Below are 26,962 nucleotides of genomic sequence, written 5' to 3' on the forward strand. Positions count from 1 at the left end.
TGGAAGCGTTCAGCATCTGCAAACTCAGACAAGTGTAAGTGCAGGTCCTTTATACTTCTAGTATTGAAACATGATTGGATAGATGAGAAGGTAATAAGTGACGCAACAATTAAGTCTTCCCGGCAGAACTTACGCTAAAGCTTACATGGACATGTGGCACAGAGCAGGTTATTGGATCAACATTCAAGCCTAAACACCACTCTGAAAAAATTCTTGAGTAGATGGAGCTCTGGCATTATTCAGTGTCTCACGTACAGTTTCATCTAGCTGTTGAGGGACGGACTCTGCAGAGGCCATACCCACAATCGCAGTGCTATCTGCCAAAACTGTAGCCGATACCCGTGAGTTATTGTAGATAACACCCACTGGTCTGAGACCACTCTCTCCCAACTGGCCCGTGAAAGTTGAGAGGAACAGTCGACGGTCAGCCCCTGACCCCTATGCAGGGCCGCCATCACGTCCTGCACCCCTTCGTGAACCTCTCTGTTGGGCTCCCCCAAGGGACTGAAATCTCTTCTGGGGATAAGTGGCAGGATTTTGTCTTTGGGCACAAAAGCTCTGCCCTTGAACACTAACAGGATTGCCACTAGTTTGTCTAGACCAAGCAGGTTGCTGTGTTCTTTGTGTTTCTCGAAACCTTGGTCTGAAGACTGGAGCTGGTTTATGACAAGCCCGCTGGACAGCTTCTCTCGTTGTAATGGAGCGCTCAGCCTTATCCAGCACCTCCTGAGAATTTGAATTAAAAACGTGACCGGGAATTACTGGCAAATTCATTAGTTCGCTTCTTATGGTCTCTGGCAAAGAGGTTTGTGCCAGCCATATCTGTCTACGACATAAAACAGCCGAAGACATAGCGTCCCCCACATCACGTGTCAATTGTGAGTGGGCTGCCAGAGCAGAATCAACAAGGTTCCTAAAATCCTGGTCATCCGCACTTACTGTTTTCCGTAAGGCTGCTAAGAGGATAGCCAAAGCATTGCCTGTACGAGCTGCACGTGCAGTGGCATTAAAGGATCGTGAGATCAAACGGTCAGTTTTCGCACACTCCTTCTTGGGACAGCGAGGGTTAGCTGATGCATAGGCTGGTCCCAGAGTTGTCCATGATGCTAATTCTTGTTCTACCGGTGGCATGTCCCCCAGTCCAGTTTCTTTTGGGTAACGGGCATTGGCCAACCGTCTGCAGCCTGCTTCTGAGATGGTTTCTTCCATGCTGTCCTCAACACTGAGGTATAATCATCTGCCACTGGAATGCAAGATGGAGAATTAGTCTGAGGTATGCCTTCCCAGACACCCCCGACAGTTGCTGGGTCAGACACAGAAGGCTGCAAACAAAGAATTTTTGCTGCACTAAATACTCTAGCAACAAGAGAATTTGCTGGAAAATCATCCCTCCCAGTTGATTCGCCATCCACTTCGGCAGAATCTGAATGGGGTCCTTCTCCTTGGCTCCCTCCTTCTGCCTGCAGTGCATTATCAACCAGTGAGTGGGGAGCAAGAAGAGATAATACATCAGCATCTTCTGCGTCAGTGTCAGGATTACCCTGCTGCCCAGGTGGAGGAACGCATTCCTGACCAGGAGGTAGTGATGGTGAAAATGAGTGACGAGCTTCAACTCTGTCCATCCTCTGTGCTAAACTCTGAATAGCAGCCAGGATCTGTAGTTGAGTGTCTGTGTTGCCACCCTCCGCTGGTGGAGCAGGAGTTGGGTGTTTAGCCACTTCCACCACCTTCTCATGGCCAGTAAAGGGTATATCAAGCCCACGCAAAGCAAAGAAGGCCTGCACTTAGTACGCGAACGTATTTATTCATATTCATATTCATAAGCACATATAGCATGAATTGAGTGTTTGTATTGAAATATTGAATGGCTAGTATGAGAACTAGCCTCAAATATCAATATAAACTTATCACAATTCAAGCATTTGAATTAAGTGATTGCACAGATAATAAAAAAATAAAAAAATAAAAAACACTACACAGGGGCACAAGGAACCTGTACCACTTGGGTGATGAATTGAATGGTAAATAACAATATAATTCGATTCCTTCCTGTACCAGGTCTCTAAGGCGAGAAAGGTAAAGAGAATGAGTCGGAAGTTTAACTCGCCTTTTATAGCGTGTGACGTTCCGCTTCCGGGGTCATGGGCATGACTTTGTTTACATAAGGTCTCGAGAGAAGGCGGAACGAAGGTTATCATCCTATTAGACCATAGTGACGGTCAGAGTGAGGTCGAAACAGATTTTAGCAGCTCGTCCGAGACATGTGAGAAACTGTTGCACCGTTTCAGTGTTTTTGTTTGAGCGTCTCACTAATGCAGTGTTTACTCTGAATAAAGTGAGCATTTAGAGTGTCACAGCAGTGGTGTAATCATAGTGGATGAATATTAATCATAGGAAAATATCAAAAGAATATCTTTACACTTTTAACACGTCATGGGTCGGTGTTTACTATGCTTGAAAATGTCAAGAAGTTGAGGCTCACTGGAGCTCAAAGTGATAAAGGTCAGAGAGTGAATTATCAGGAATAAAGAGCTAGATGTTCATGCATTAACACTTATAGATGTGCAGTTATTTTATATGTTGGTGGAGTTTCACTTCATGTTACAACAGAGCAGCTTCACATCAGATCATCTGTCATTTTATCACTGAAGCAGTTTTGAAGAGTTTGTCTTTTCATATTTGTGGACTGAAAGCGCTGAAGATGTTTCGGATTGTTTTCTTCTGTTTGTGTTTCTTTTAAATATGTTTTATGGCTTCAGTTCTGGTACCATGTAATAAATGACTGGTTAAATTAGTCAGAGAGGATTAACATTCACTGTTACAGGACAGCACTAACATTTACTACACTGTAAAAAATTTCTAGCCCTCCCAAATCAAAAATTTCAAGTGACCGATAACATCTAAATTTTTCAATTGGTCCAAATGAAATTCTGTAAATTATAAAATTAAATGTACAGAATTTCACTTGGGCCAATTGAAAAATGTAGATGTTATCGGTCACTTGAAATTTTTTATTTGGGAGGGTTAGAAATTTTTTACAGTGTAACATCTACTAAAGATATATGGATATACCAGTTTGCACACGCTGTGCTTCTTTTCTGTGTCTTTATTTGATTTCATAAATGTTAGTTAATCCACAATAACGTTTAAAATCTACTAAAGACAGAAAAGAATCACAGCATGAGTTTATACAGCAACAGTAAACCTAGTACCCCTTACGAAAAAGAAGTTTATTCAAGTGTTCTAGTAGTATACTTCTTTTAAACTAAAAATAAGAAAGTATACTTTCAGTCTACTTTTTATATACTTCTCAGAAATATACTTTATGTACTTCTCAGAAATATACTTCAAACTGCACTTAAGTATACTTGACTTATACTGACAGAAAAGTCTAAGTATATTTAGCCTATACTTGTTGATCGAGATATACTTAAAAGTATAATTAAGTATTCTAAGTATTCTTGGATTGTACTTGTGTTTACTATTTTGATTGAGTAGCTTATTAAATACTTTTTTTTTTTTAAAAACATAATATTACACACCGTCTTATAAACTAGCCTAACATGTTCAGCTTTATATATCAAACTTTCGGTTGAAAGAGCTTATAGCGCAAATAAAATAAGCATGGAAAATAAGTTTATTAAGTGTTCTATAAGTATACTTTTAAACTAAAAAGAAGAAAGCATACTTTCAGTCTACATTTTATATACTTCTCAAAAATATACTTAATTACACTTAAGTGTACTTGACTTATACTGAGAGAAAAGTCCAAGTATATTTGGCCAATACTTGTACTCAATCTTTTGATCGAGATATACTTAAAATTTTAATTATTCAAAGTATACTTGGCTTGTAGTTGTGTTAACTCTTTTGATCGAGTAGCCTATTAAATATACTTTTTTTTACATTGTTTTTCATATACAGTCTTATGAAACTTTGTTTGAAAATATTGATTAAAATATTGATATAAAACAGATATGTTTCTAATTCTGCGTATCTGAATTTTTGTGTAGGCTAGTCCACTGGTAGTGTACATATTTACTTTAAACTTTTCCCCACCATTGGCTGAATTTTCCAGCTATTCATGTTTTCACTGGTATACGGTAGGGGGCGCTATGACACATCTTCTAGTACAGAATCTCTGGATCAAAACACAGGAGAAGAGGAAGCTGAAACATGTGATAGAAGATTGCTCACTCAAATGTAAAATAACGTGATCATCAAACATTGAACAGAGCAATGAAATGAAGCGTAGGCCTAACCCATGAAGAGAGAACGACTGTGAAGCTTTGGGGGTGTCGGACTCGATCTACTTCATCTGTGTTTTGATCATCGTTCTGGATCTGATCAAGGCGCAGTCTTTGACAAAAATGTGATTTTCTCAACAATTTTCTCAACATTTTAACAAAATGTTGCTTTTCTTTATGAAACTTACTGACATTCAAGTGTTGATAAAAAAGAATGCATGAAGCTAATAAAATGTTTTTAAAATTAAAGTAGAGTTAAAGGTATTTTTCAAGTATAAAAAATAACATTTGAACATAGTAGTATAGGCCTACTGCAACTGCAAAAAATGTATATAAATAGTAAACTATAAGTATAATGTTAAGTTCACTTAACATCATACTTAGAAGTTTACCATTTATATATTAGGCCTATTTTTACTCTTTTAGTGTACTCTCAGTAAACTACTAGTTTAGTAGTTTTATTCTACAAGTTTTCTTTTAATGTACTCTCAGTAAACTACTAGTTTAGTAGTTTTATACTACAAGTACTACTAGTTCATAATTATGTTTCTCATTTGTACTGCAAGTGAACTTATGAGTATACTAGTAGTTTACTACTTTAATACTTGTAGCAACTTTGAAGTATACTCTCAGTAAACTACTAGTTTAGTAGTTTTATACTACAAGTTTTCTTTAAGTGAACTTAACATCATACTTATAGTTTACCATTTATACATTAAGTTCACTTAAAGAAAACTTGTAGTATAAAACTACTAAATTAGTAGTTTACTGAGAGTACATTAAAAGAGTAAAAATAATATATAAATGGTTAACTATAAGTATGATGTTAAGTTCACTTAAAGAAAACTTGTAGTATAAAACTACTAAACTAGTAGTTTACTGAGAGTATACTTCAAAGTTGCTACAAGTATTAAAGTAGTAAACTACTAGTATACTCATAAGTTCACTTGCAGTACAAATGAGAAACATAATTATGAACTAGTTGTGCACTTAAAGTTTACTACTGTTACACTTATAGTACACTTAAACATATACTTTTATATACTTCAAGTGGGCCAATTTAGTCCCAAGCGGTATTAAAATAGTACACTTACAAGTTTACTACTAGTACATATTGACATTAGTATACTTACTACATAAAGTATACTTAAAAATATACTTGAACATTACTCAAGTATACTTCATAAAATGAACTTGAAGTATACTTTTTTTTCGTAAGGGACTTGTTACAACATTAAAGTAAAAGTGTGTTTTTATTTAGTTTTTGTATCATAATCTATTTCTACTCTATATCACTTGTCATCTTTTGTCTTTGTATTGCTGCAGAATATTATTAACATCACATTTAAATGATTAAAATTATTTCAATGAAGCTATCAAGTGATTTTAAAGCTTTAATCTGTGAAAAACTCTGTTCTTCAGGTGTGTTTGGTGAAGATGAATTGAAGTTTATGATGAAGGGAGAATCATTCACTCTAAACTCAGATCTTACTGAAATAAAGGATGATGATGTGATTCAGTGGAGGTTTGGATATCGTGAAGACACTTTAGCTGAAATCAATAAACGGGCCGACAGAATCGCTGTATATGATGATGTTCTTGATGGGAGATTCAGAGACAGACTGAAGCTGAACAATCAAACTGCATCTCTGACCATCATAAACATCACTAAAGAGACTGGAAATTATTCTCTACAGATCAACGGTGTGAGAAAGACAAAGATCAATATTGCCATCTATGGTGAGGTTAAACACATTTGTTTCACCTTTATTTAATGAACAAATTTAAATTAATTCATACACCATTTTGTTTCTTTTTGTTTGTTTTATGATATTATTTCAAACTGACATTGTAAAGCTACTAAACTATATAAACTATTTAGTAAAACATTATTAAGTGATTTCACAGTATTAATCTGACAAACCCTGGTTGTGTGTGTTCTGTGTGTGTTTTTGGTATCAGGATCAGTGACGTCAGTGTCAGTGAAGGAGGGAGAATCAGTCACTCTAAACACTGATCTTACTGATATAAAAGGTGTTAGAGAGATTGAGTGGAGGTTTGGAACTGAAGATAATACTGATTGGAGGTCTAAAACTTTAATAGCTGAAATCAATAAACGGGCCGACAGAATCGCTGTATATGATGATGTTCTTGATGGGAGATTCAGAGACAGACTGAAGCTGAACAATCAAACTGGATCTCTGACCATCACAAACATCAGACCTGAACATAATGGAGTTTATGGACGAAGGCTGTATGGTTCGATCAGTTTTGTCATTCTCGCTGTCTTTGGTAGGTTAAATATTTGTTGTACCATTTTATGTTTTAATCAAACAAAACAATATTAATCCAAACACCATTTTGCTTCATTTCTGTGTTTCGTTTTATATTATTTTTAATTTGACATATCAATATCAATATCTCTGCTACAAACTCTGTTTCTGTTTGTTGATACAGTTGAAATATCAGTGAAGGAGGGAGAATCACTCACTGTAAACTCTGATCTCACTGAAATAAAGGATTATAATTGGATTCGGTGGATGTTTGGAAATGAAAATATTTTAATAACTGAAATTAATGTAAAGGCCGACAGAATCACTGTATATGATGATTATCTTGGGAGATTCAGAGACAGACTGAAGCTGAACAATCAAACTGGATCTCTGACCATCACAAACATCACAACTGAACATGCTGGACATTATAAACTACAGGTCAAAAGTACGAGAGGGTTTTGGCTCTCAGACAGTTTCTCATTAAAAGCTTTCAGAGTTTCTGTCTCTGGTGAGTCGAGATCATTTCTCATGTCCTTCAAATATTCTTGTTTTTAACCAATTATTTACATATTTATTAATTGTTCAATCACTTTATAGTTTGAGATAATAGATCATATAAACACTTTCTCAACACACTTGATACTTGAGTGATATGATGGCGCCCCTGTGTGCGGCCAGCCGTCTGCCTCTCCTATCTATGCTGTGTATTGTTTTATTTTTATTGTTTTTGATTCGTGATGTGTCACCGCTACTGGTGTATGACCGACTCACTCTCTTAAATATACGTGATTCTGTGGGAAAACTGCCGATCCAGGGCTTCAACGGACGACCAAACACACCACCTCCTCTGTTGGCGCCCATACCTCCCCACCTGTGGCATTCTCCTTGCGGGTTGTTGCGCAACAGCCGCCGCAGAAGACGAGGAAGGAGAGGTGGATTAAGTCGCAGATTGAGAGCCCATGGCCTGGTCCTCCACTCATCGTTTGGGCTTTCCAGGGAGTTCGTCAGCTATTACACACGAGGACGGACCGATCCCTGTTACCGATGGCTGATATCGGCTATTCCCGAGGCCGGGTACCCTCGTCCGCGCTGTCGGCCCATGAGGATCTGCAGACGGGGCTGCGTACCGGAGAATCTTCGTCCGGTCGCTTATGCCTCCGAACGGACGGACCAGAATTGAATTCGCACGGCTTTGATCAACACTCGGTCCGTTGTGAATAAGACTTTCATTCTTAATGACTTTTTTATTTCTCAATCCCTGGATTTTCTCCTGTTGACGGAAACATGGCTGAAACCAGGTGAGAACAGCGCATTTTCAGAACTCCTCCCACCCGGCTGTTCCTACTTCAATACCCCACGATCATCTGGTCGTGGAGGGGGTCTTGCTGCTGTTTTTAATGACAAGTTTAAATGCCGGTTTCTTCCTACAAATGCTTACTCCAGCTTTGAGCTGCAATTGTTTGTAATGGAGCTTACGAGTCCTGTTTTATGTGCCGTTGTTTATCGCCCACCCAAATATAATAAGGACTTCATTCATGAGTTCTCTGAGTTTTTGGCAGACATTTTTCCAAAATATGATAAACTCTTGATTTGTGGGGATTTTAATGTTCATGTTTGTTGTCCGTCCGACCAATTAGCCTCTGATTTTAAAAGACTTTTAGAAACTTTTAACTTAGTTCAGTCAGTGGATAAACCCACACACCATCTCGGGCACACCTTGGATCTCATTATCTCTTATGGGCTTTCAATTTCCCTCAAAGAGATCTCTGAGACTGCCATTTCAGATCATTTTTCAATTGTTTTTGAATATACAGCCCCCCCTCTAGCTAGAAAGTGTTTTGCTCCATCGTGCCAGCGTCGCATCATCACTTCCACCACAGCAGATAGATTTACTGCTGCATTCAGGGACTCTCAGTTTTTTGCCTTGAATGGCATAGATTCTCCTATCTGTCCAGACAATATTCTTTCTTCCTTCCACTCCACCTGCTCCGGGATTCTGGACTCTATTGCCCCTTTTCAGCATAAATTGGCTAAACCAAGAACGGATCCCTGGATCAATGACAATACTCGTACTATCAGGCAACGCTGCAGGCAGGCTGAAAGGAGATGGAAAAAGGATAAACTGCATGTGTCTCTAGACATTTTGCGGGCCTGTCTCGTCGATTATCAGAGGGCCCTACGGGAGGCAAAATCTCAGTACCTCTCTGATATAATTTCTAGCAGCAGTCACTGTCCCAGGGTTCTGTTCACTACAATTAATTCTTTTGTAAATCCACCTACTTCTGCTCTGGCTAATGTCTCAACTATCACCTGTGAAAGTTTTCTCCACTTTTTTGTTGACAAGGTTGACTCTGTTAGACAGGGTACAAGGAATGGTTCTAATAGGGATTTTTCTGTTGCTCCAGCTCATTTTGGTGTGTTTGGGGAGTTTGAGTTAGTTTCTTTCTCTTCCCTTGATGATATAGTTAAATCTTTAAAGCCTACAAACTGTCCATTGGATATTGTACCCGCTAGAGTGCTGAAATTGGTTTTTAACGCTGTAGGGCCTGGGCTTGTGGTTTTTATTAATAGCTGTCTTAGTCTAGGAACCTTCCCAGCTGCCTTTAAACATGCTGTGGTTAGGCCCCTTCTTAAAAAGCCTAACCTTGACTCCTCAGTGCTATCTAATTTTAGACCAGTCTCCCATCTTCCATTTCTTTCTAAAGTTTTAGAAAAAGTTGTTTTTTTACAGTTACAGCTCTTTCTGGAAAACAACTCTGTCCTGGAAAAATTTCAATCCGGGTTTAGGCCTCGTCACAGCACTGAGTCTGCATTATTAAAGGTACACAATGATATTGCGTCCTCTGTTGACACCAAGTGTCCTGTTGCCCTAGTGCTGCTGGATCTCACAGCAGCCTTTGACACGGTAGACCATACAATCCTCCTGTCACGCCTGAAGCACTATGTTGGCATTCATGGCACTGTACTTGAGTGGTTTATGTCATATTTATCCGATAGAACTTTTTCTGTAATGATTGGTGATTTGTCTTCTTCATGTGCTTCTCTCTCCTGTGGAGTCCCGCAAGGCTCTATTCTTGGCCCTATTTTGTTTTCATTATACATGCTACCACTAGGGTCAATTATAGCCAGGCACAACTTATCTTTTCATTTTTATGCAGATGATCTGCAAATTTATCTGCCTCTGAAGCCTGGTGATGTACAAGGTACTTTATTTGACTGCATTGCGGATATTAAGCAGTGGTTTGCCCAAAATTTTATGCACTTAAATGAGGACAAAACTGAATATATTGTGTTTGGAGAATCTGCGTCAAACGGACTTGATACCTGGCCTTTAACGGCCAGGCAGACAGTAAAGAACTTAGGAGTGATTTTTGATAGTTCGTTTAAATTCAACAAACAGATTGACAACGTTGTCAAGTTGAGCTTTTTTCAACTGCGCCTTTTAGCAAAGGTAAAATCCTTTTTAAACCGTCATGACCTTGAGAAGGCTATTCACGCTCTAATAAGCTCCAGACTGGACTACTGCAATGCACTGTATACTGGTGTCTCCCAGTCCTCTGTTGGCCGTCTTCAACTTGTCCAAAATGCAGCTGCCCGTTTGTTAACGAGCACTAAAAAACGAGAGCACATAACTCCGATTCTTTATTCCCTCCATTGGCTCCCGGTACATTTTAGAATTCACTATAAAATTGTATTGTTTGTTTTTAAAGCTCTTAACGGCTTCGCCCCATCTTACATATCAGACATGCTGACCATTCGGAATTGCGGAAGGACTTTGAGGTCGTCCAATCAACTCATGTTGGAAGTGCCCAGGTCAAAACTTAAACACTGGGGAGACCGTGCTTTTTCAGTTTCTGGACCTAAGCTCTGGAATAAGCTCCCCAGTGAGATGCGTATCGTTACTGACCTGGGCCTTTTTAAATCAAGACTTAAAACTTATCTTTTCAAAATGGCTTTTAGTACCCAGTAGTTTTTCTTTATTTTTTATTTCTTCATTTATTATTGTACTGGTTTTTTGGTGTGTTGTTTTAAATTGTTGTTTAATCTGTTGTAAAGCACCTTGGTTCACCTATCGGCTGATGTAAGGTGCTATATAAATAAAGTACATTTACATTTACATTTACATTTACACTGACGAACCGAAATAAGATTGTTGATTAGATTTGTTCTTATTTATCATTTTTCTCTCATGTTTTCCAGCTCGTCTGCCTGTTCCTGTCATCAGCAGAGACTGTTCTTCATCTTCATCTTCATCATCATCATCATGTTCATTGGTGTGTTCAACTGTGAATGTGGGTCATGTGACTCTCTCCTGGTACAAAGGAAACAGTTTATTGTCCAGCATCAGTGTGTCTGATCTCAGCATGAGTCTCTCTCTCCCTCTGGAAGTGGAATATCAGGATAAAAACTCCTACATCTGTGTGCTGAACAATCCCATCAGCAACCAGACTCAACATCTCAACATCACTCAACTCTGTCACACATGCTCAGGTACGGCTGATATTAGTTGATGTCAGCGCTGATATTAGCGTTTATGAACTGATCTGATCTCAGTTTGATGCTTTTATTCCTCAGACTCTGTCCACTGTTGTGGTCCTACTGAAGCTGTGATCCGATTGGTCCTCTCTGCTCTGGTGGGCGTGGCTACTGTCATTATTCTGGTTTATGACATCAGATCCAGAAGAGCTGAACGAGATCAAGCACATATTCACACATCAGAAACCTAATGGTGTCATTTCTCACAAACTGATTTTTTATATATATCTTGTGAGATTTACTTATTTGTGGCTTTATATGTTTATCTTTTTCAGGAAGTATTGATAATAAATACTGATGATTGTTTAGCTTGCGCTCTCTCTTTCAGCAATATTTTTTTATTTTGACATTTTTATATTTAAACTCTACACCGTAAACCTGAATAAGCTGGCAAAACCTAAATCAGTTGCCTCGCTTTTTAAGTTAAGAAATGTAAATGTGCTGGACTTTAAACTTCGGTTTCAACAAGGACTTTTATTTTGTTACTTATTTTGGGGTTTTCCTTAGTTTTCCAATGGTTTCCTGTTTTAAAGAGGAAGTAGGCCATATTCCTTCAGTGGTTTAGTTGTGCTCCATGTGGTTGCAGACATCCATCTTCATTTTGCTTATCAAAGCCCTTTGAAATGCAATATCTGTAACTGACTGTTTGATTTTGTTAAGTGAGCATTGAGTTCTTTATTGTTGTGCTATGTAATGTAGCATTTAATTTAATGTAGCACTTAATTCAGCATGTTTGTTACCTTTTTCTACTCAAGTTTGCAAAGTATTAATCTATGCTGTTGATACAACTGTATTGTTGTTGGTTCTTTGCCTTGTGTGTTTGAGAATGCTCATTTATTTAATGATTTATCTATTTTGTGAAATTCATGTTTGTGTATTTTTCTCTTCTTTGTAGTTTCACACTTTTCATGATTAAACTTCATAAATTGCACCTTCGTGGAGTTTATTGTGGAAGTGTTTAGCGGCTGAATAGCTGGATCAATTAAAACAGTGAGGCCAGTGACAGTGAAAAGATAAGCAGCAAATTGGAAAGATGGAGGGGATGCCTGTCTAACAACTGCATCTATCAGAGAGATAAAGGAATATCTCTGTTTGTTAGCCTGCACAAAGATCATGTCTTCAAGAGAATCTAAATCATCACTGCGCCATCGCATGCGCAAAGAAAGTGATGATGCTTGCTCAAGTTCTCAAGCTTCCACCTCATCAAGAAGTTCTACGGCCAGTTTAGCCGTCACGAAAGCTCGTGCGAGGGCAGAGCCAAGGCAAGAGCGGCTCATGCAAAGAAAGAAATTGAGATTAAAGTGGAACAAGCCCGACTTCAAGCAACACTAGAGGCACTGCAGGAAGAGAAAGAAAAAGATGCGGCCATAGCAGAAGCAGAAATTCTAGCAGCAGCCTTCACAGAAGTAGACCATGTATCAGCATCAGAGTTTTCCAAAGAGATCAGCCTCCAACGCACTGCAGACTATGCAAGAGACCAAGCTTCTAGCCGTAACTTACAGCATAGTCCTGAGCATATGTCAGACACTTACAGCCTGGCCAAATTCATTGCACGCAGTCAGTTGGTAACTTCTGGACTGAATTCTTTTGATGATAAACCTGTAAATTATTGGGCTTGGCGATCATCTTTCAAAAGTACTATTGCAGACCTTGACCTTAAGCCAGAGGAAGAGATGGATTTGCTCATCAAATATCTCGGAAGAGAATCATCTGAACAGGTCCGAAGACTAAAATCAGTTAATATTAGGCACCCTTTTGAAGGTCTACAAATGGCTTGGGAGAGGCTAGAGGAAATGTATGGTTCATCAAAGGCAATTGAAAGAGCTCTCTTCTCTAAATTGGAAAGCTTCCCTAAGATATCCAGTAAAGATCTGTATAGGCTGCGTGATCTTGGAGACCTGCTTGCAGAGCTGGAGGCAGCCAAGCTGGATGGCTATCTTCCTGGGTTGTCTTACCTTGACACCGCTCATGGAGTGAGCCCGATTGCAGGAAATATATCGTATGGATCGAAGTACAAGAGAGAACATTCTGTGGCCTTCCCACCATTTTCTGTGTTTGCTGACTTTATTCGTTCAGAAGCTAAAACAAGAACGGATCCCAGCTTTGCCATTTTTCCTTCAGCGCCACAACAAGAAAATCGAGAAATTCAGGCAAGCTTCTATAGCTGTTCATAAAACCCAAGTCAACATGTCTGAAACAAGAAATGCTACGGACAGGATACGGACTGTTGATCCTCAACGATATTGTCTCATCCATGACAAGCCACATCCATTAAAAAGATGCAGAGGCTTTAGAGCAAAAAGTCTTGAAGATCGCAAACAGTTTCTTAAGGAACATTCAGTATGCTTCAGGTGCTGCTCTTCTATAGAACATATGGCAAAAAACTGCAAAGCTGAAATCCACTGCACTGAATGTGATAGTGATCGTCATGTGTCCGCTCTACATCCTGGTCCAGCATGCAGCACGTCATTTCAGTCACCTCAGGGATATTGCTGATGAAATACCAGCCCTAGATCCAGATGCTAACATCCTCCTCCTCCTTGGTAGGGACCTCATTAGGGTCCACAAGGTCCGTCAACAGATTAATGGTCCACACAATGCTCCATTTGCTCAAAAGTTAGATCTTGGATGGGTAGTTATTGGAGACGTGTGTCTTGGAGGTGCTCATCGACCTGCTCATGTAGATGTTTTTAAGACCTCCATACTTGAAAGTGGCCGCCCCAGCTTCTTCTGGCCCTGTGAAAGTCAGTTCCATATAAAAGAGCAGTATGGCACCAAGCTTCAGTTTCAAGATCATCTTACATCAAAAGGTGTTAAGTGCTTTAGCAACATGTGAAAGCGAGAAGCTAGGCCAATCAATCTTTGTTTGTACATCCAGAGATCACAAGCTTGCACTGTCAGTGGACGATGACAGGTTTCTACGCTTAAATCACCTTTCTTTCCCATTCTGACATTCAGTTTGGAGTTCAGGAGATTGTCTTGACCAGGACCACACCCCTAAATGCATTGAAGCAACTGCCATGTGATTGGTTGATTAGATAATTGCATTAATGAGAAATTGAACAGGTGTTCCTAATAATCCTTTAGGTGAGTGTATATCGTTCATCCGTGATATTTTTGACTTGACTAAAATGAAATAGTTGGCCTAATCTCTTCAGATCAGGAGAAGGCCTTTGATAGGGTTGAACACCAATATCTTTTAAAAACGCTAGAGGCTTTTGGTTTTACTAAAGATTTTGTGGGAAAAATTAAGGTTTTATATTGAAAGTATTCTTAAGGTTAACGGTGGCTTATGTGCTCCTTTTAAAGTGGAAATAGGTGTAAGACAAGGTTGTCCTTTGTCTGGTATGTTATACTCTATTGCAATAGAACCTCTTTTATGCAAGGTGAGAAAAAACATAAAAGGTTTAAGTTTGCCTTTTTCTGGTAAAACTGTTTCACTATCAGCTTATGCTGATGATGTGGTGGTCTTAATTAGTGACCAAAAGGACATTGATACAGTGGTAAATATTTTAAATGATTTTAAAGAAATATCTTCAGCTAAAGTAAATTGGGCCAAAAGTGATGCGATTTTGGTTGGACATTGGTTACAGGGTGCACCAAAGCTCCCCAATGACTTAAGATGGTATACGGGAGGTGTTAAAGATGTATGTGCATAGATGTACTGGTTTGTAAACATCTAATCCTCAACCTCGATCAGAAGGTTTGTAAGCAAAGAAGTTCATGACAGCTCCAGTTCCCAAGCATTGATTTATTCCAATAAATCCACAAGTAGTTTGTAGGTTTATGTGTGATTGTTTGTGGTTTCTGAAATAAATTAATAACAATAAATAAATTAAATAAACATATCAAATATTTAAATACAATGCTGGCAAATATATATTGCAGCAATAAAGTAACACTGAATTAGGAATTGCAGCTCTTGCTCCAGTAATAGAACAGAGTCACCATATTTGGTGCTAAACAAGATCAAATGGGCCTACTCTTGATAAATCACTTAAAAAATACCCTCAAACTGAATAAATTTAGAATACTAAATGTACTAGTACTAAAATACTAAATCCCAGAGGGAGTTACACTGGGTATCTCAAAGTGTACTTTTTTTATTTAAGGATGAAGTAGGACAGGGTCTTATAAATGTGCAAAGTAGAGTTGCAGCTTTTCGAATGCGCTTTATACACAGACTTTTATAAGGATCATCCAATTCAAATTGGAAGGTTGTTGCTTGTGAGATTTTGAAGAGCTTGGGAGGATTAGGTCTTGATAAGTCTCTTTTTTTGATGGACACCCCAAAAATGAATACATTGAAGGCACCAATTTTTTATCAGAACATTTTTTAAGTCTGGAATTTGTTTGATGTTAATATCGGACAAAATTCAAGTTTGTTTTGGTTACTTCAAGAACCACTGATTTATGGAACCCGTTTTGAAAATGTAGTAAACAGTTCTTATTTTCCTGCAAACACTGGACTATTAATTAAAGCAGGAATTACGACACTGGGACATTTAGTAAATATTGCAGGACCGGACTTGGACAATATTGAGAAGACAGCGGAAAAGTTGGGATTTAAATCTTTAAGGTTGGTTCATCAACTTTTAATGAAGTGGAGGTCAGTTCTTGAAGAAGAGGAGTTGAAAACCATCAAAGACTTTTGCAGAGGTGTCATAAAACCAAATGAGAATGACCCTTTCCATATTTTAATCATGTCACCTAAAATGGATGAGTATGAAGGTCCTTTTTTGGAAAAGAAACATGTATGTTTCAGTGCTGATTCATTTAATGTAAAAGATGTGTATACAAATTGTGTGAAAATTTTTAACAGAAAAGTTTTACATAACAGGAGTGATACACCATGGCGTAATGTCATTGGGCTTAGCAGAGATTGTAGACCACAATGGAGAGCACCACCGTTACCTAAGAAAGCGGGTGACATGCAGTGGAGAATCTTACATGGGGTTATAGCTGTGAATGCTTTGATTTCTGTAATAAACCCAGAGATTAGCTCTGATTGTCCTTTTTGCTCTCAGAGAGAAACCGGTTTTCATGCTTTTATGTTTTGCGATAGATTGAGACCATTATTTATTGTTGTAGAGTCTTTTTTTAAGGCTTTTGATGAAACTTTCTCTATGCAAATGTTTATTTGTGGTTTTAAATATGTCAAGAGAAAGGCTTCTGTGTGTCAGTTGTTAAATTTTGTTTTGGGCCAATCAAAAATGGCAATATATGTGAGTAGGAAGAATAAGATTGAAAACATTTCTAAACAAGATGTATTGATCTTTTTTTTCCAATGTAATCAAGTCAAGAATAATTACAGATTTTAATTATTTCAAGGCTATGAATGATTTGTCATTGTTTGAAATGAAATGGTGTGGAGAGGTATTATGTTCTGTTCATGAAGGGACATACATTTTTGCTATGTGTTTGCAGTAAAGGAGTATTTAATAGAGACAGAGCACATTTAGGCCACGCCCACACTGGGGGGGGGGGGGGGGGACAATCCAACCGTCTCCATTGACTTTGCATTGCGAGAGGCTGCCTCCTTGTCATTTCTTGCTTCTAACAAAAGACAGAAAAATGCCTAAAAGCTGCTGTGTGACAAGGTGTACAGCAAACAAGCTAAAAAAAAAAAAAGAAATAAGTTTTTATTAGCTCTCGACCCCAAAAAACGAGCGTTTAGGACATAAAAGTGGATACAGGCAGTTGAGGCAGAGCGTCACGTGTCTCATTACTCTGAGAACTGACGTACGCCCGCTGGAAGAGACACAGGATCGGCAACACAGGATAGTTTATCTTACAGAAATATAATATATAAAACTGACATTTGGATATTTTACTCACCCGTGACCGAATGTTTAACTTACTGCACACGTAGTGTATTTTTAGTGCATACTGAGTGTCAGGATCCCACAATTTACCCATTCGTTCCAGCCTGTATCCACTTTATGTCCTCAAACGCCCGTTTTTTTTGGTCGACAGCTTATGAAAACTTATTTCTGGGTTTCTTAGCTTGTTTGATGTACACCTTGTCACATAGCAGCTTTTAGGCATTTTTCTGTCATTTGTTAGAAGCAAGAAATGACAAGGAGGCAGCCTCTCGCAATGCAAAGTCAATGGAGACGGTTGGATTGTTTTCCCCTTGGTAGGCGTGGTCTTCAGATTATGACGCGTTGCGCTCTTTCTCTATGGTGTTATTTATGAATAGCAGTATAAAGAGTGGTTTTATTGTGTATGTATATGTTTGGTTTGGTTTTTTGTCTTAATGTAGAATGATGTAATGAAATAATTTTTATTTTTGATTGTAATAAATAAATTCAAATCTCTCTCTCTCTCTCTCTCTCTCTCTCTCTCTCTTTCTCTCTCTCTCACACACACACACACATCAGGTAACGTACTCGGTTACTAACGTAACCTCGGTTCTCTCTAGAAGAGGGAACGAGTACTGCGTAAGTATCTTACGCTAGGGGAAAATCCCTTTTCCACGAGATACTGAAGCCAAGAAAATTATCCTTAATTTTGTATTAATGTAAAACGCATTGCGGCAGCATGCAGACATAGGCAAGACGGCTCGCGTGCCTATTGGCTGCTCTGCGGCAACTGCAGCAGCCTATCGAGCGAGGCCTAGCGTGACGTCAGACCCAATGGGGTGCTTCGCGCCCACTGCGTCACGTCCCGCCGAAACGGGCGTGGCCTAGGCCTATATAAATTCAGCTCGCAGGCAGCTATTTCTGGTTTTTCATCGCCGAAGCTTAACCAGAGCGTGTGCATGCACGGCAAGATACGCAGTACTCGTTCCCTCTTCTAGAGAGAACCGAGGTTACGTTAGTAACCGAGTACGTTCTCTTACGAGAGGTCTCTCGTACTGCGTAAGTATCTTACGCTAGGGGACCCAATGTAAAACGCCGTGCTTGCTGGGATCAACACCAAAGACCCAGGGGCGAAGTCCAGGGTTCATATAGTGCATAATCACCAGGGGAACTCACAGGGAGTCTGGGAAGAGGGAGGGGCGGAGCCGCACTCTTCCACATGCAACAGCGTCCTTAAGACGCATGATGTCATCATACAGCCAGGGCGGGGTGCGGCCTGAGCTGATGGGAAATCATGGGTCCTGCCATTTATACGTCGATCAGCAAGCATTGCTGTAGGGCAGCGCTCAGCAGACACAGTATGCTGAACCAATAGCATCGGGACAGACAGTACTGGTGGATTTAGACCGACAACAGCCTGGCCTGTAAGGCGGGAACCTCTAGGTTATAGAACCTTATAAATGTAGACGGGGAGGCCCAGCCTGCCGCCATACATATATCTTGTAAGGCAATCCCACTCGACCAGGCCCACGATGAAGCCATGCTTCTCGTGGAGTGCGCTCTGACACCCAACGGACACTGCATGCCCTTGGAAGTGTATGCCAGCGCAATGGCGTCAACTATCCATCTGGATAGGCTTTGTTTCGACGCGGCCAGCCCCTTGGAGCGACCGCTAAATGAAACAAAGAGCTGCTCCGTCTGTCTGAAGACAGATGAGCGAGACACATAAGCTCTTAATGCCCTGACTGGGCAAAGGAAGCTCGCGTCTCCTTCCTCGTCAGAGACCGGTAGGGCTGACAGGGAAATGACCTGCGCCCTAAACGGTGTGTTGAGGGATTTTGGAACATAGCCGTGCCTGGGTTTGAGTATAACTCTTGAGTCATTAGGCCCAAATTCCATACACGTCGCACTCACTGAGAGCGCGTGTAAGTCCCCTATGCGCTTCACTGAAGCGAGAGCCAAGAGAAACACTGTCTTGAAAGACAGGTGTTTAAGACCGATGGTCTGTAAAGGCTCGAATGGGTGACCTTTCATGGCCTCTAGCACCGTGGAAAGGTCCCATACGGGGACTGAGGGAGGTCTGGGAGGATTCAGTCTCTTAGCTCCTCTAAGGAAGCGGATGACTAGATCGTTCCTTCCTATTGACTGACCAGACTCTGCGTTTGAGAACGCTGCAATGGCCACCACATAAACTTTGAGCGTGGAAGGGGACCTGCCCTTATCCAACAGCTCTTGTAGGAAGGAGAGAACCTCCGTCACCCCACAGTCCGGGGGCGACACGCCACGAGCCGTGCACCAGCTGGAGAACACTGACCATTTTGAGGAATAGAGACGTAGCGTAGACGGAGCTCTAGCCTGCGTGATCGTGCTTAACACTCCGCTTGGGAGGTCAGCGGGTACCCGTGAGAGTGAGAGCAGGTTGCTCTGAGCCCACACCAGGAGGCGTTCTGTCAGCCTGTACAGGTTTCTGGACCTGAGGCCGCCCTGGCAGTTTATGTAGGACACCACTGACATGTTGTCCGAGCGGACCAGGACGTGGTGTCCTTGTATTTGGGGACGAAAACGCGTCAGCGCGTTGTCTACTGCCAGCATTTCGAGGCAGTTTATGTGGAGAAGCTTCTCTCGTTCTGACCATTGGCCGAAGAACGGTCTGCCCTCGAGCATTGCTCCCCATCCCGTGGAGGACACGTCCGTAGACACTACCTTCACACTCGAGGAAGTCCCCAGGCTTACACCTGATTGGTACCAGTCGTTTGCTTTCCAAGGTTTCAGAGCTGCGATGCATTTCTGATTGACCTTGAGACGAAGCAGACCGGAAGCCCACGCTCGGCGCCGAACTCGCGCTTTCAGCCAGAACTGTAGCGGGCGCATGCGTAGTAAGCCCAACTGGAGTACTGACGATGCTGAGGCCATGAGACCCAGCATCCTCTGAAATTTCCTGAGCGGGACAGACGCGCCGCAGCGGAAAGAGCTTGCTGCGCGCTGAATGTCTATTACGCGCTGAGGTGTCAGTCGCGCTATCATAGAGAGCGAGTCCAGTTCTGTGCCCAGAAAAGATATTATCTGTCTGGGGAACAAAGAACTCTTTGCCCAATTGACTCTGAGACCCAGATTCTCGAGGTGATCGAGTAAAATGGTCCTGTGCTCTATGAGCACCGAGTGAGATTGAGCTAGAATCAGCCAGTCGTCCAAGTAGTTCAATACTCGCATGCCTCGTAGTCTGAGGGGTGCGAGCGCCGCGTCCATGCACATCGTAAATGTACGGGGTGCCAGGGACAAGCCGAACGGAAGGACTGTGTACTGATATGCCTGGCCCTCGAAGGCGAATCTCAAATATCGCCTGTGACGTGACGCTATCTGTATTTGAAAAAACGCGTCTTTCAGATCTATTGACACAAACCAATCCTCTCTGCGAATCTGCGCGAGAATTTTTCTGGTCGTGAGCATTCTGAACTTTCGCTTTGCAAGCACTTTGTTCAGCTGCCTCAGATCTAGAATGGGTCTGAGACCCCCGTCTTTTTTCGGTACCAGGAAGTATCTGCTGTACAGCCCCCCTTCGCTCTGAGCTTGAGATAACGGCTCTATGGCCCCTTTGCTCAATAGTTTCGAAATTTCGGCTCGAAGTAGGTGTGCTACTTCTGTTTTTACCGTGGTCTCGACGCGAGCTGTATAACGGCGCGGGCGTCGGCGAAACTGTAGCGAATAGCCTCTTTCTATAATGTCTAGCACCCATTTCGTAACCCCGGGCAGCCTTGCCCACGCATCTGCACGGGTGGCTAGGGGTTGAATGCGAAGCGCACGCTGGTCGCTTGGCGACCGGGGGGCTTCGGTGTGCCGCAACATAAGCGTCGCGTTTATGACATTTGAGGCAGAGGGCGCGCTGATGACAGATTGCCCGCGCTCGACTCCTCTGCGGTGGCAAACCGAGAGGGGGAGGGCTGGGCGAATCCCGTAGGATTTGTCATGTCTATGTGTGGATGTGGGCGCGGAATAGCGGGCACATTTATCACACCGAAAGCATTGTCCGCCTGGGCAGAGCGAATGCACACTGGTTTCGTTTTTACAGAAACCTGGAGACATGCAGAACGTAGTGATTGTGGGCACTGGGCAGTGGGCACATCTGCTACGTTTAATGCGCAATCGAGCTGGGTCGATTTTATGTGCGCGAGCCCTGTGTGATGGGCTGTGCTTGTGTGTAGGAATGAGCACTGGGCAGTGGGCATTTTGTCTACACTCATAACACCATCGGCCGTGGCCGGGACACCAGAAAATACGCTCTTTGTGGGATTTATCTGGGTAGCCGTGAAAACGGCTTTTGTGTGCAGGCAAGCGGGCGGTGGAACCGGCTTGTTGGCTGCTAAATACACTTGAACAGTCACATTTCTTGGAACTGGACGAGCGATGAGTTTTGGTGGAAGCCCGGCCGCAGCGGGACTTGAACACCGTCGTTTTCCTAGACGTGCTAGGATGACTTCGGGACCTCGGGCTTTACCGCAAGCCTGGGCCGCGGCCCACGCGGAGCGGGGCGGCGGCCAGATGAGCGAGAGCGCGGTCTCGCGCTTCGGGCCTGTCGGCGCTGCGAAGTGGCGGCGGTGGGCGGAGGCTGAGGCTGAGAGCTCTGGGCAGACGGTCTTGCACGGCCTGCTGCAGAACTGGAGCGCTTCGGTAGGAAGTGATTCATAGCCTGTGACGCTTTCTGTACCTCTGCAAACCTCTCCGCTAAATCCTTAACGGAAGTTCCGAAAAGGCCAGCGGGAGACAGCGGAGCGTCGAGGAACGCGGCGCGCTCAGACTCAGACATTTCGGAAAGCGTCAACCACAGGTGTCTCTCAGCTACGGTGAGAGAGGCCATACTCCGTCCTATGGCCTGTGCAACAGACTTAGTAGCGCGGAGAGCGAGGTCCGTAGCACTTCTTAAGTCTGGCACGCAAATTGCATCTGGTCCTCTCTCGTCCAGCTTTCGGAGGAGATCGGCCTGGAAAATTTGCAACGTGGCCATAGTGTGCAGCGCTGACGCAGCCTGCCCAGCGGCGGAGAAAGCGCGACCGAGCAGGCTTGACGTAGTGCGGCAAGCTTTAGAAGGTAGCACCATCTTAGCGCGCTGTCCAGCAGAGGGCGGGCATAAGTGGTTGGCTATCGCTTCTTTGACCGGCGGCAGCGAATGGTAGCCTCTGTTTTTAGCATCGTCAACAGCGGAGAATGCTAGCGAAACAGAAGAGCGCATTCTAGCAGAATGGGGGGCGTTCCAAGACTTAGCGACTTCTTCATGAAGCTCAGGAAGAAAAGGCGCTGGTCTGGAAGCAGGCGAAGCGCGCTCCCCAGGGAGAAAATATCCGTCCAGCCGGTTGTGAGCAGGCTGCTCAGGCGTAGTCCACTCGAGGCCGAGGCTCGCCGCGGCCTGTGCGAGTACATGCATCAGCTCTGACTCGATGCTGGCTCTCTTGCCTGACGATGCGCGAGCAGATGGAGCGAGATCAGCAGAGCTCGCCCAATCCTCACTGCCCGATGCCAGGAGAGAGCAGGAATCATCTTCCCCCGACGCGGCTCTTTCATCAGCGTCAACAACGGAAGCGGCGGCAGACGGCGGCTGCTGTCCGTCAGGAAGAGACGCTGACGAGACCGGTGAAGCTGGCGGGCGAACCGGCGAGCTTGGGCGGGTGGGGGAAGGATCCGGGACCCGCTGAGCACGGCGCTTTTTACGGCGCGGCACTACAGCGGGCGGGGGTGCAGTCTCGGCGAAGAGTGCCAGGTGAGTCCTCAGAGTCGCCATGGGCAACAGCTCGCAATGAGGGCAGCCGCCGTCAGCGAGCGCGAGAGCTGCATGATCCTCACCCAGGGCAGGAAGCGCAGATAACATGGCGGTCCCCGTCACTGAGTGTGGCTCTGCACGAGCCGCAGAATGGCTTCTTGAAAAAGACGCAGCTCTTTTAGACAGTGTGTGTCGCGGCGGCGAACACACACGCAGCAGAGAGAAAAGGATATGAGCGCCGGATAGCGCGGCGGGAAGGCGGTTGAAGGCGGCGCGGCCAGCGACTTCAGAGGCGACTCGTCCCGCTGCAGAGGCTTCTTCTGACGGCGCGGCTTCTCTCGGGATCCAGCGATGCGTGTGCTTCGCTGAAGAGATGAAAAATCAGAAATAGCCGCCTGTGAGCTGAATTTATAGGCCTAGACCACGCCCGTTTCGGCGGGACGTGACGCAGTGGGCGCGAAGCACCCCATTGGGTCTGACGTCACGCTAGGCCTCGCTCGATAGGCTGCTGCAGTTGCCGCAGAGCAGCCAATAGGCACGCGAGCCGTCTTGCCTATGTCTGCATGCTGCCGCAACGCGTTTTACATTAATACAAAATTAAGGATAATTTTCTTGGCTTCAGTATCTCGTGGAAAAGGGATTTTCCCCTAGCGTAAGATACTTACGCAGTACGAGAGACCTCTCGTAAGAGAACATCTTTCATGTATGCTGGGTACAATTAATGGTATAAATTATCATCTCATACATCTATTTTGTAACTATTTTAAGTGTAACCATAACCATATTTTGTCATTAAACCTTTTCAATTACAAAAGATGTGCTAACTAGTTTTGATTTGGTATTGCCTTTGAAGTGCAACATATTGCAATACAATATTGTCACTCTATATAGCAACGCTCTCCCACATATTAAGCTATTGTAACTGCGCTTATTTCCGTCGTTGGTATAAGTAGCAGTGGGTGAAATAGAAGAGAAATGTACAGTTTTCTACCATCTTGCTGAAAACGTTTATTTAGTCATTCGGCAGTCTTGCAGCCTGAACCCCTGCAGGAAATCCACTCTTACAGGAAGTTGAGATGCAATCGAACTCAAAGTGACAAAATTCAGAGCATGAAATAATGAGCTAATAAAGTGCTAGATGCTCACATGCATTAACTTAACCCTAAAACTGGCAATGTGATCTGGGTGTAACATAGTTTTTGTCATCTTGTTTGGGCCGTAAGAATGATTTTTTCATCAAATCCTTTTATCATTTATCACAGCCTGGTCTGTCTTGAGTATGCTGGTCACATGATTTGTTTAAAAAAAATTGTGATTAATTAGTCAGCCTGACCTAAATCCAACATGGCTGCCAGTGGTGCAGGACATTCTGATTTTGAGATAAGTAAATATATATTAAACTTACTTTTCTTTTGAAAAAAAAAAGAATACTAACACTGCTAACATTAATTATGAACATTTTCTTAAGGTGCTGAAAAAGAAAATGTATAAAAATGTTGTTCATGTTGTTATTTAGCACGCTTTGAAAAATATGTTACACCTGAGTCACATTGCCACTTTTGGGTATAAAAAAGGGATTAACCCTACTTTTGACTATCTTTGTATTCAGTTTTTTTTTGTTTGTTTTTTTTTTTTTTTTACAAATTATAAAATTTACAGGTTAAACTGATACAGCCTGCCTGTCTTGAGTATGCTGGTCACATGATTTGAAAAACAACAACAATATTACAAACCTGTCATCCCCCTTTTTGAGAATATGTGTAATATTGCACTATCCAAATTTAAATGGTTGTAATTCAAGAATGCTTTAGGAGCTGTACCAAAAGTAGCCACTGGGTGTTTTTTGTAACAAATTAATTTATTTTTAGTCTCAATACAGTCTCAGACCTTTCCGACGATATGTGTTTTGTCAAGATTAGAAAAGTTTCTTATTATAAAGTAGTTAAAATAAATTTTGTAATAAGAAACCTGACACCACCCACTAGGTAAGGAACTCGCTAAAATAATTTAAAGTACCATTTTTATGGTAACGCAAGGTCCGATTTCAAAACGGTTTTCTCAGGCTGAATCTTGAGTTTGTAAGCTTTCCAATGATATATAATATATAATATCAACATATATAATGTACATATAAGGTCAACATTATATGAGTTGAAGTATAGGATATAATTGTTTTAAACATGCAATGGCAGTTACAGTTATAGATTTGGTCCTTTTTTTATACCCTAAACAGGCAATGTGATCTGGGAGTCACAACTCATAACATCCAAAATACATACATTTTTCAAAAATTCTTTTGCATATGATTTACTTAAGTCCAGATGATATAAAAAAAAATGACATGGAATTATTTGTTGCTTATCATTTTCTACTCTTGCCTGTTTAAGGGTTAAGGATGTGGTTATTTTAGATGTTGGTGGAGTTTCAAAAACAGGAGGCAGCTTCACATCAGATCATCTGTCATTTTATCACTGAAGCAGTTTTGAAGAGTTTGTCTTTTTATATTTGTGGACTGAAAGCGCTGAAGATGTTTCGCATCGTTTTCTTCTGTCTGTGTTTCTGGCGTCTGGATGGTGAGTTTTAAATATGACTTTGGTTGTTTCTCTTCTGGTACCATGTAATAAATGACAGGTTAAATTAGACAGAGAGGACTTAACAATAACTGTTATTCTCATATAAAAATAATTGAGCTGTGATTTTACTGTGAGATCAAGTTTGAATTCAGGTCTAAACTCAGTTATTAGCGTAGGCAGAAATAGCGGGGGTCAGGACCCGATCTCAGGGTTTCCCCCCTAAACATATCAGTAAAAACCAAGCTGTGTATTGGAAATAATATAATAATATTTACTCAAATAACTGTGTAAGTAGTAAAACAATACAAACGCAAATGAGGTAAAACAAAAAGTTCAGAAACATTGAGTCCTCACTCCCTTCCCTCACAGGGCTTTGATCAGCAGACAAACATAATGATTCATGAGTGACGGGTTTTTAGTGCGATAAGAAATCAGATTTTGAACGTGTTTATCGTGTATATAAATTTATACGCGAAAATTAGTTTTTGCGTGCATATGATACGCACTTTATTGCGTGTAATAGGCTTACACACACACCTCACAACAAGCATTAAGTGTTGTCTATAGCACTACTTGAACAGGATTAGTTTCTCAAATGATAAACCACTAATCAGAATCAGAATCAGAATCAGAAAGAGCTTTATTGCCAAGTGTGCTTGCACCCACAAGGAATTTTTCTTGGTACTGAAGCTTCCAGTGCACATATACAAATACAAATACAACAAGAACATAGTAATACAAATTCTAAGAATGAAAATATATAAAAAATAAATAAAAATAGTATAAAAGTAAAAAAGTAGGGTCACAGTTGGGTTTAGTCTGAATAAACATTTACAGATTATGAACATATTTACAGTATTTTGAGTAGTATGAATAATATAAATATCACCTGAATTAGAGAATATTACACTAGACAGTGGGAGTCTAGCGCATGTTACAGATTATAAACATATTTACAGTATTTTGAGTAGTATGAATAATATAGATATAAATATCACCTGAGTTTATTGCACTAGACAGTGGGAGTATTGCACTTACAGGCATATGCTTTGGGGGGCATGTTAAGTGTTCAGAAGGGAAATGGCCTGTGGAAAGAAACTGTTCCTGTGCCTGGAAGTTCTTGTGGCCAGTGATCTGTGTCGCCGTCCTGACGGTAACAGTTCAAACAGGGGGTGTCCAGGGTGAGTGGAGTCTGTGATGATTTTACCTGCTCTCTTCCTCACTCTAGAAGAGTACAGGTCCTGGAGGGTTGGCAGGGGGGCACCAATAATCCTCTCTGCAGTCCGGACTGTCCGTTGTAGTCTCCTGATGTCCGATTTGGTAGCTGAACCAAACCAGACAGTGATGGAAGTGCTTAAAACAGACTCAATGACGGCTGAGTAGAACTGGATCAGCAGCTCCTGTGGCAGATTGAACTTCTTCAGCTGGCGAAGGAAGTACAGTCTCTGCTGGGCCTTTTTCACAATGGAGTCAATGTGATTTGCCCACTTCAGGTCCTGGGAGATGGTAGAGCCCAGGAACCTGAATGACTCCACTGCTTCCACAGTGCTGTTCATGATGGTGAGAGGAGGGAGTGCTGGGGGTTTTCTCCTGAAGTCCACGATCATCTCCACTGTTTTGAGTGTGTTCAGCTCAAGGTTGTTATAGCTGCACCAGACAGCCAGCTGTTCAACCCCCAGTCTGTAAGCAGACTCGTCACCATTTTGGATGAGACCGATGACAGTGGTGTCGTCTGCAAATTTCAGGAGCTTGACAGAGGGGTCTTTAGAAGTGCAGT

General features: G+C 41.9%; 1 protein-coding gene across 2 annotated transcripts in view; it reads left to right on the forward strand.

Annotated features, from left to right (window-relative positions):
• The first annotated feature begins 6,701 nt into the window (after positions 1 to 6,701).
• The window catches only part of LOC311297930 (uncharacterized protein), a 29,559-nt gene continuing 9,298 nt past the window's right edge, over positions 6,702 to 26,962 (forward strand). Inside the window, exons 1-3 of one of the 2 annotated variants that reach the window (XM_084420413.1) lie at positions 6,702 to 7,031; positions 10,724 to 11,014; positions 11,099 to 11,316. In XM_084420413.1, coding sequence (XP_084276539.1) covers positions 6,788 to 7,031; positions 10,724 to 11,014; positions 11,099 to 11,250 — 687 coding nt within the window. In that variant the 5' untranslated portion in view covers positions 6,702 to 6,787 and the 3' untranslated portion in view covers positions 11,251 to 11,316. Of the gene's footprint in view, positions 7,032 to 10,723; positions 11,015 to 11,098; positions 11,317 to 26,962 lie in introns of those variants that run through there. The other variant, XM_084420414.1, reaches the window with a different exon arrangement.

The sequence above is a fragment of the Rutilus rutilus genome (genome assembly GCF_951802725.1).
Source record: "Rutilus rutilus genome assembly, chromosome: 10".
Classification (NCBI taxonomy): domain Eukaryota; kingdom Metazoa; phylum Chordata; class Actinopteri; order Cypriniformes; family Leuciscidae; genus Rutilus; species Rutilus rutilus.